This window comes from Nicotiana tabacum, chromosome 7 (assembly GCF_000715075.1).
Source record: "Nicotiana tabacum cultivar K326 chromosome 7, ASM71507v2, whole genome shotgun sequence".
In the NCBI taxonomy this organism is placed as follows: domain Eukaryota; kingdom Viridiplantae; phylum Streptophyta; class Magnoliopsida; order Solanales; family Solanaceae; genus Nicotiana; species Nicotiana tabacum.
Window position 1 is genome coordinate 21,267,296 of NC_134086.1, and position 10,076 is coordinate 21,277,371.

The 10,076-nt window shown below is 35.6% G+C and overlaps 1 protein-coding gene across 2 annotated transcripts; it reads left to right on the plus strand.

Moving 5' to 3' along the window:
• Window positions 1-1,814: 1,814 nt before the first annotated feature.
• LOC107777805 (putative E3 ubiquitin-protein ligase XBAT35) lies at window positions 1,815-9,431 on the plus strand. 2 transcript variants are annotated; one of them, XM_016597953.2, is made up of 11 exons: window positions 1,815-2,078; window positions 2,855-2,969; window positions 4,246-4,326; window positions 4,422-4,510; window positions 4,623-4,714; window positions 5,041-5,122; window positions 5,611-5,713; window positions 5,804-5,878; window positions 7,367-7,452; window positions 7,656-8,372; window positions 9,179-9,431. In XM_016597953.2, the coding sequence occupies exons 1-10, from the start codon at window positions 1,977-1,979 to the stop codon at window positions 8,337-8,339; spliced, it is 1,509 nt and encodes a 502-aa protein (XP_016453439.1). In that variant the 5' UTR covers window positions 1,815-1,976; the 3' UTR covers window positions 8,340-8,372; window positions 9,179-9,431. The 2 variants fall into 2 exon arrangements, with proteins under 2 accessions (XP_016453439.1, XP_016453440.1); XM_016597954.2 differs by lacking the exon at window positions 5,804-5,878.
• Window positions 9,432-10,076: the final 645 nt, after the last annotated feature.

The following is a 10,076-nucleotide window of genomic DNA, read 5'->3' on the forward strand; positions in this document are numbered from 1 at the left end:
CCAGTGCTTCATAACTCTCGTTGATAGCGTTCATGAGGTTACCGAGGATGTCACATGTTACTTTAGTCCTGTCTCTTTGATTACATGCCATGTAAATTTTCGTACGTACAAAGAAAGAGAAAAACCTTGTGGTTTGTTAAGTTAGCAACTCACGTGAGTTGTAGATCTAAAGGAAACTAAAAGATTAGCTAAGAAGTCCCCACAAACGGCGCCAAACTGTTTGACCAAATTTAGATATGGGTTTAACCAATCAGATTTAATAAAATAAAATCAATCTTTGCCAATATTAATGCCCAAGAGATATGTTAGCTGATTTTGTAGTTAGATAATATGTATATTATCCAAATGACAATAAATATTGACAACACTAATAATATTCAATGACCTAGAAATAGGGGGATATTATTAAATAACAATAAATAGTAACGAATGACATTTAAGTAAAGAAGAACGTGTGAGTCACCTGAAAAGGGGTGAGATCTATGGATATTCCTTCTGACAATGATGAATGACTGATGAGCCTTCGAATGTTCGGGTTATTCTCGGATCAAGTGAAAAAGTTAGACAAGAATCTTAGGAAAAATGTATTTGTTGTATGTTTGCAATAAAGCCGGATTCTGTCTAGAAAGTCAATGTGTTTTCTTACAAATGAATATCTCTCGTCCCCTATCCTTATGTCTCTTTCTATTTATAGGGAACATATACCCAAAAAACCCTAAGGGGTCGTTTGGTATGATGTATATGAAGGTATAAGGGCGGTATACAAATTTAATACCACCTTAATACTCTATTTGGTTAGCAAATCAGGTATAAGTTATCTTTGTGTTAATTTTAACACTGGGATAACTTATACCTTATAGAAGGTGAGGTAATTAGCACCAGTATAACTTATACATTCTTCTTAGAAATTATGCAATTGTCATTCTTAATACAACATACCAAACAATGAATAAACAACAATCCCAACATAACTTATCCCAATATAATTTATACCGGCATAACTTATACCGGTATAAATCGTATTCCAACCAAACAACCCCTAATAGTACAAATACAAAGAATATCTACTAAAATATTCTCTTTTGATGTCTAGTCCTAAAACTACCCGTTATTCACTCTGTCTACGATGAGTGTTCGACCTCGATTCCGATCTTTACCGATTCCCCGACCTTGATCTTCAATAACTTAACCAGCTCTGCCCTTCACTTTTTAAGAGACCACTTCGACCTCGGGCATGCCTTTGTCGAAGTCGTACTGGTGACACGTGGCATCCCATGAGGGCCTTCTTAATGCTAATACGATTTAATCATGTCAAAGGTAATTTTTGAACCATACAAGGGGAGGGGAGGACAAAATGTCAACCTAAAAAATTTGGCCAAGAACATTCTAAAAGATAATCAAAAGTAGAATGGTAAATTTGGGTATTTCGGCACATTTATTCTCCATCTAAAATTTGGAAAAAAGTGCTTTAATAAAATCAAGATAATTTGTTAACAATAGAAAACCAATAAGTATAACAAATACTTAATTTTTTAATGACAGTCAAAGCTATAGAAATAAAAATTTGGCTTACAGTCAAAGCTATAGAAATAAAAATTTGGCTTACCCTTAAAATATAAGTATTGTAAGGTTTTCTTTTGAAATTTCGATGAATTTGACGTAGTAATATTCTTAATCAATGCCTCTCTAAGAATTTTCCAAGAAAGAGGGGCCAGAAGTCTACGCGTACTACTATATTAGTTCATCTACTTGTCACTCTCCCTTCTTAATTAAGCAAACAGTCTACATTTCCCGCTATTTATTATTTCTACCCCACAAATTTCCATTTTTCAACACCCACCGCGTGATTAAAGTCAGAAATAAAACCGTTTGCTTCACTCAACCCCCGAATTCCCCATTTCTCTTTCCTCAATAATTTTCCCCCAAAAGATAAATATATATTGCCAATTATCTTCGATTTTAATTCTTGTTATCAGATGGGGCAGCAGCAATCGAAAGACGAGCTTCTGTATCAGCAAGTAAATTATGGAAATATCGAAGGCATCAAATCTCTTCACCGTGAAGGCGCTGCCCTTGAGGTATCATTGATGGTTTTTTATTTGTTTTGCATTAATATCATTTTTATTTTCTAAATTTGAGAATTTTTACATAAGTTTTTGAATTTTGTCAAAGAAAAAGTGGAAAAAGTTGTAAATTTGATGAAATTGAGTTGCAATGGTGATGAAAGACTGCGAATTTAGTTTATATTAATGGTTGACTGAAGTGAATTTGGGATTTTAACAGTTAAATAATGGCTTATTTGATTGATACTCCCGCGGTCCCAATTTATGTGTGTTGTGTGACTAGACACGATAAAAAAAGATAAGTAAAACTTTTGAAACCTGTGGTAAGTCTCTCGTTAAGGGTAAAATGATAAAGTTTAAAGTTAAATTGTTTCTACACATAGATGTGATAGACTAAAAAATAAAGTACATCACATAAATTGGGACACAGGGAGTAATATATATTCCTATGGCGAGTGTTGATCATTTCTGCTTTATGTGAGAAAAAACTGTGAATTTGAAACTATTATTATGTGTAAAAATATCAGTCAATGAATTATGACTGAGTTTAAACTAGTTGGAGTCAGCTATATGAATCGTCGGAATATCGATCCACAAATTGTGTTCAGAGGATTCATCATGATTAGACTATTTTTATGCTGGCATACCCCAATCCTCCTCCTTAATTAGGGTTTAGGAGTAGTTATGCTTTGTGATGTTCACATAGAGGGAGTTTGTGTTTATAATGGATAAGAATATTACAAGAATCTGTGGTTATACCGTTATAATGTGTTTAAATGGGTCGATTTCAGTGGATGGATAAGGAAGGGAAGACACCGTTAATTGTGGCGTGCATGAATCCCGAGCTATACAATGTCGCAAAAACTTTGATAGAATTGGGTGCCAATGTCAATGCTTACCGTCCAGGTAACTAATCTTCTACGTCTTTATATACTAAGATGGCAACTTGTGGTAGTGACCTAACCTGATAAAGTTTTGTGTAATAATGGGGTGAATTTTCTTAAAAGAGAGAAAACTCATGGAGCTAATTGAGAGGTAGTTCTTTGTGTTATCTTATATAGATTTTAGACCAGTCTCCTAAGGCCATTGTTACAGAGTATGTAACTTGAGCCATGAGTGTTTCAACATGCCATGTTAGACCTCATATTAAGTCACTTTATTCTTGCAACTATTTAACAAGAAAATGAGAAATGCAAATGTTATGAAATGGTAATTGATTTGTACAAGAGTTGCTCCGCTACCTCAATATGTTTTACATGCTTTCGTTTTTCATTTTTCATTCATCATTCATCATAACATAATTCACCTTTTCTCTTAAATAGGATTTTTGTTCCCCTCCAAGCATAAAAATTAATGGTACCATTCTTATTTTATTGTAGTGGTGATATTATTTTTCAGCTAACTGTATTACCCATTTGAGGTCATTTTAAAAATTAGGACACTTCTTGTTTAAAAAGTTACCCCTTTTGTCAATAATAATATTTCAGTATTTGCTGTCATACAAAAATATTTAATTCGCAAATACTGAAGTTGAGTATTTGCAAATACTAGTTTCTCATTGGTGACATATTGAAAAACTTATTTAAGAAGTACTTCGAGTGAAATAATGGTTCACTCACGAATCTTCCAACTTTTTCCCAAGTGAAATTCATGTCCAAACAGATACAGAGTTCAACGTCAATTTCAAATACTCTTATTTTCAACCTCAACCAAATATTGCCAAACGCCTATGAAGTATTCTAATTTCAAACTATCTTATGTTAATCTGTTCTAATAAAAGTATATCATTTATTTGAATGCATGGAGTAAAAATTTGGAATAGCAAAATCACGGTGCACATATTAATATCTGTCAATATCGACAGAGATTAATCATTTCTTTTTTCTTTTAATTCAAGCAATTGTGCATTTGCTTAAATCAGACATGAGTTATTACTAGTAAACTAAAATACTTTGATTATTTCCCAGCCTCTGTTTACATCTTGATTTAAATTAAGTTTCCTGAATTTCTCCGGATATGAAAATTACATTTGTTTAATTTTCCAAATTCATTCCGTCATGCCAAATAATGTGCATTCAACTCTTATCTAGGAAACAGTGTCGTATTTACATAATCAGCATTATTCATCTGTTCTGTAAGTTATGGATCTCTATCTGATCCTTACCCTTATGTACATCTTTAGGTCGTCATGCGGGGACTCCTCTACATCATGCAGCAAAAAGAGGTCTTGAGCAGACAGTGAAGTTACTCCTTTCACATGGAGGTATATCTACTCAAACACATATAATGACTAATTCATTTAGGCTATGAGCGCCTTTTTGACTTGTTTGATTTCCTACCTGTCTCGTGTGTCTTAAGCAAATGCATTGATAATGAATGATGACTGCCAAACGCCACTTGATGTTGCTAGAATTAAAGGTTTCAGCAATGTTGTCCGTGCAATTGAGGTATATGTTCACACTTCAGTTTTATGTTTTTAATTCAACCCTTCAACTTATGCAAGGATTATGTTTCAATATTCTTTTCTCTCACACGTGCTTTTTTCATGTAATGCATTAGAACCATATTTGCTTATTTTCTGGTTGGCTGCGGGAATTTTACGGGCCTGGATTTCTTGAACTGTTCGCACCACAGTTGCTTAGCCGGAAAGTGTGAGTATAATGTTCATTTTGGGTTTTCACTAGAAAATTGTTTTATTTCTTTCAGATTTCAGAAATGCATATTCACGTGATTATATTTAATGGAAAATGGCGGGCAATGGTGTACTTCATTGGTCTCACTCCATCTCGTGTCGTTTTCCCCCCTTCTTTTGGCTTGTTATCCTATGTATTGCACATTGCTGCGTGTTATTGATTTATGTGTCATATTTCTGTCGCTACCAGTTCTTTTTCACAGTTCAATAATTTGCTCTTGCCTTTTATTCTAGTTTTCAAAATTGTTATCAAAATGGACTTACGATGATTCCACGTTTTTATAGCTGGGTGGTTGTCTTACCATGCGGTTCCCGTAATCTCAGAAAGCCTTTCAAGTTGGAGCTTGCTATATATTCAGCTGTCCAGGTAAGTCTCCTATGTTATTGTTTACAATGTATAAGTTGGGAACTTAAAACTGTTAGATTTTGAAGGACTTCGGTAATTCACTTGTTTCTGCTTTGTTTTAGACTTATATAGAGAAGCATTTACTAATGTACTACCTTTTGTAATACTTGATTGACAAACGAGATTCATATAATTGGCTCCACGTGTTAAGCAATGAGCTGAATTCAGATTTTTACCCGTTGGTGATAGTCCTGGATGGTTTCTTTCTTTGGAATGTCTCTAAAAAACTCAAGTCTTCAGATTCTTGCTTTTGCTGGTTGATTTCATTCTTCCCTACCTTTGGGTTCTATTTGGTTAGAAAAGTCAAGATCATACTGTGTTGCATGTATTCTTTCCTGATTGTTGCTCATATCATATGCTTTCCGAATGGGGCCAGGGAAACTAATTTGTTTTTTTGAAAAGTCATATGCTTCATGCTACTAACTTACATAGTGTTATATCTTGAGCAGGATGCTCAGCCCCGCACAATAGTTGCACTGTGGAAGGCCAATATGGAAGAACCAAATTTCAGCCAGCCTGATCCAGCAGTTATCATATCCGATATTTCAAACAGTAATTTCCTACGTTCTTTAACCAGAGTTCTTATAGCTGCCATGAAATATTTCGATTTGAAGATGATTATTTGTTAATTTTCATGCATAGTCCCGAGGCGCTGGAGGCGAAGGCGAGGGATAATGCCCTCCCAAGGGATAAGGAATAGACCCCGAGGAGCTAGGCGTAAGTACATTGTAATCTGATCTAGTAAAAGTCCCCCCAGAAGAATGGGGGTGATGGAATTTTTAACGAGGAAAAGGGCTATGCAATTTTTATGAACTTTTATAGTCACAATAAGGCAGTTCTAATACTTAAATGGACCAGTAAAACACTGCTGTATGCACAGTATGTGTTAGTGTCTATTCATAGTATTCTTCCATGGAAAGGATATGTATGGGGCTTGAAAACTAGTTATTGGACCATGCCACGATTTGCTGAGAGCTGGTTCAAGTCAGTTAGAAGTTTTGCTGGCTGTTCTAATCAATTGCTAAGATCGTTCTCTCCTCTAAGCCTGTGCTTGACATGTAGGCTTTTAAATCTTATGGTCAAATTTACTCCACCAAGTGTCTGAAAAGATAAAGCTTTTGCATCTTATTCTCATACCGAGTTACTTACACATTTAAGCATAGAATTAAAAACATTGTTAAGAAACTTGAGTTCTTAACCAAAATTCTCCCTTATGTTTATGGCAGGTCTATTTTCATTCTCTAAATATACACCTGAGCTCATATCATCCAACTAGTTTGCTAAAGTTATGCATATTTATAGCCCGTTTGGCCAAGCTGCAAAAATCAGCTTCTTATTTTGAGAAGTGTTTTTTTTTCAAAAGTGCTTTTCTCAAAAGTACTTTTGGTGAGAAGCAGTTTGTATTTGGCTAATTAGTTTGAAAAGCACTTCTGAGCAACAATTAGTGTTTGGCCAAGCTTTAAAAAACTGCTTCTAAGTGTATTTTTCTCAAAAGTGCTTCTCAAAAAAGTGCTTTTGGAGAGAAACTACTTTTTTCTGCTTCTCCAAAACTGCTTCTGCTTCTCCTCAAAAGCGCTTTTTTTTCTTCCAAAAGCTTGGCCAAACACCGCAATTTTTGGCCAAAAGTGCTTTTGGCCTAAAAAAAGCACTTTTGACCAAAAAGAAGCTTGGCCAAACAGGCTATTAATCCAACTAGCGGAATAGTACTAACTGGCCCAAAGAACTAATGGTGAAACCATGTGCCACTCAAAGGAGCATGGTTAAATAGAAAGGCCATCCTGAGTTGTCTTTCCCAATCCTAATCTCCCTTAATTCTGCACCCTTTATGGTGGCACGTGAGTGGCACGAGGTTTCATCATCAGTTGTTAGTTTTAAGGGTCAGTTAGTATCAATCTATTGGTTAGGTCAAATATGCTCAGCTTTAGCAAACTTAAAGATTGATAAGTGTTCAGATGTTATTTAAATGGTGAAAATAGACTTACCCATGCATAAGGGAAGTTATTGGGTTAAAACTCTCAGAAACTGCATCTGCTAGTTTAAAGATTTGAAATAATCGTTCCATTTTGTAGAAATGAATATTAGCTTTGGGGGGCCAGGACAGAACAATTATCTGCCTATCGCATGATTCTGTTGTTTAAGTCATTATTTGCATTATGCAACTTTGTTACTGAATCATTTTCCCCATTTTCAAAATGTTTATTGCAGAAACAAGGATTAAACTTACAGCTGTCCAGGAAAGCGAAAAGCAGCAATTGCAGTCTTTCTGCAATGCATGCAAGGGAATTCCTCAGGTTAAATATAATACATCCTTTCTCTTCAGAAGTTATGTTTGCAGTCATGGCTAGATCTGCTTGCTTCTTGCCAAACTTGCACGAATTTGTTATATTCTTGATTTTTGTAACAAGGACTATGCTACCAGTGAAGACATAGAACTGTTCTTTTTTCAGTTAATGGAGTTAAAAAACTTATCTTAGTTGCTATACCACATTTTCAGGTCATGCATCTAGCATTTCCTTTCAGATCTCAGACTCCTGCGGTCCCTGCAACTGCTCCTTCAACCACAGAGGATGTGGAATTAGCAATGGCAATTAGTGCCTCTCTTCAGTCCGCTTCACAACAAAGACCAACCTATCATGAGAATCACCCAGGATCAGGAACAGAAACATCAATGAATCGGATTAACCCTGTTGAGATTGTCAGTCATAGTGATAGCTCTTTTACAGGGGCCTCTTACCAAAAAGCTAGTAGTAGTGGCTGTCAAGTTGAGGAAGCCAGTTCAAGTGGCACTCAAGTTGAGCAAGTCCACACTTCTAGTGATACGTCTACTGTTGTCGAAGCAATGCAAGAGAATCCGGTTACTGAATCTGTCCCAACAGCTCCTCCTCTTACGGATGAAGTTATAGAGAATGGGCCAATTCACTATCCATCGATCGACGCCAGCCCAGTTGACTTGTCTTCTCCAACTATTGAGAACTCCGGAGCACACGAAAGCGGTAATCCTGATGGTGCTTCTTCATCGTGTATAATATGTTTAGATGCTCCAGTGGAAGGAGCCTGCATCCCTTGTGGCCACATGGCTGGATGCATGTCTTGTTTGAATGAGATTAAAGGAAAGAAGTGGGGCTGCCCCGTCTGTCGTGCCAAGATAGATCAGGTGATAAGGTTGTATGCTGTTTAACAGTTGAAGCAGCAAATGACTAAAGCCACAAATGTAAGCAATTCGGCAACCTCATGTCCTCTTTGCTTTGTTTCATTAGATATAATAACAAAGTAAATATGTTGAATAATGTCATTCTCTCCTAGTATGTATTTTTCTTCTGAAACATAACCAAGTTTTGGGGTATTCCAAACTTTTGTCTAATATGCTCTTGTTTGAAGTAGATCTTGGTTTTCTGCTGTTAGCGTATAACCTTTTGGGTTTGTTAGTGAAGGCATATACTAGTATTATTTAGGGCTTTTTCCAGTTTGAAGGAATTGGGAGGGATGATAACTGGAGCCACGTCCTTATTGCCTATGACTTTTGAATTCTTCTGAACCATCTGTATTGAAATCCTGATTAAGCACTAGCTTTCCTGGTAACTAGAAAAAAGGAGGAAAATGTGCTTTGCTTTTGGGATTTTTTTTTAATCTACCAGTTGTTCATTATAGACGTTCTTGCGGTCCTTCAAAAACATTTAGGAAATATGGCCATTTATGGAACTGATAGGTGTTTCTGCTATTCTATTCAACATTATTTTCTTCTCTTAGAACATGTCCCTTCCTCAACATGTGTGCTTACGTCGAAAAGTACGTACATATATTTTGCAGACGAGTGCTACCAGATGTTCTGATTTGCTGAATGCGTTTTCAATTTTTGATTATTCTTGAGTCAGGCCCATTGAATATGAAGTAAATTAAAGTAATACGTATTGCTGATCGAAAGACTTGATGGTTATGAATAGGATTGTACTGCAGATGAGATATGTTACAAGATTCATTACTGGCAGCTGACGAGCTATATACTTTCTCACTTTGCAGGCATACACAGAAGTTTCTCACTATTGAAAATTGTGAGTTTTGTATACATATATATGCTAGTTGTGTTTAAGATTTTTGAAAGGAAGCAAAATGCTATGGTTGCCTTCATGGTTTATCTTCCCGGAGAATGTAAATTACTTGAGCAGAGAACTGAGAAGTGAAACTCTTGCTGGAATTACAGATTTATTGATACAATCCTGTGTATAAATTTGTTTTATTGAGACCTTTAATATGGTCAGCTTCAACTTGGTCATTCTGTTACTCATATGATGGTGATGTTTATTCTACTTCAGTGCATTATGCAAATTTTATTAAATCTCAAAAGGCACTATGATGGACAATTTACGTTATAGTTCCTTCGTAAGCTTCCCAAATGGGAGGTCTAGGATTCGAGTCCACTTGCATGCCTCCTCAGTTGAGTCCATTGCACGGGGTTTGCCTAGTGCAGTTTACTCTCATGTGTGGTTTGCGGGCTATCACGCAGGAACGGGTTTATCTTTTGCGCACCCGGATGGTAGCGACTGTGGTTCGCTGTTAACCAAAAAAAAAAAAAAATCAATCCAATTGGGTCAATTTAGTTGATGGCACTAGTTTCATCTCTTTTTGTAATATTTTACTACTCGAGTCTTGTAAAAATTATCTTTAAGGGATTATTTTATGATTTGAAATTCACAATTTAAAAACGATGTATAGTAAACTCCAATCTATTCGTCTGAATCTCTCTTATATTCCTTATTAACTATGTAAAGATAGGGGGAAAAAAATGTATACTCAGATTTTATAATTAAAGAAAAAACTTGAGACACTATTAATGTTTAACCCGAAAGATATTGAATTTTTTTTGATTAAATCAATTGAAGAAGATGAAAGCGTAAATGTCAGCCAAGTATAATAAACT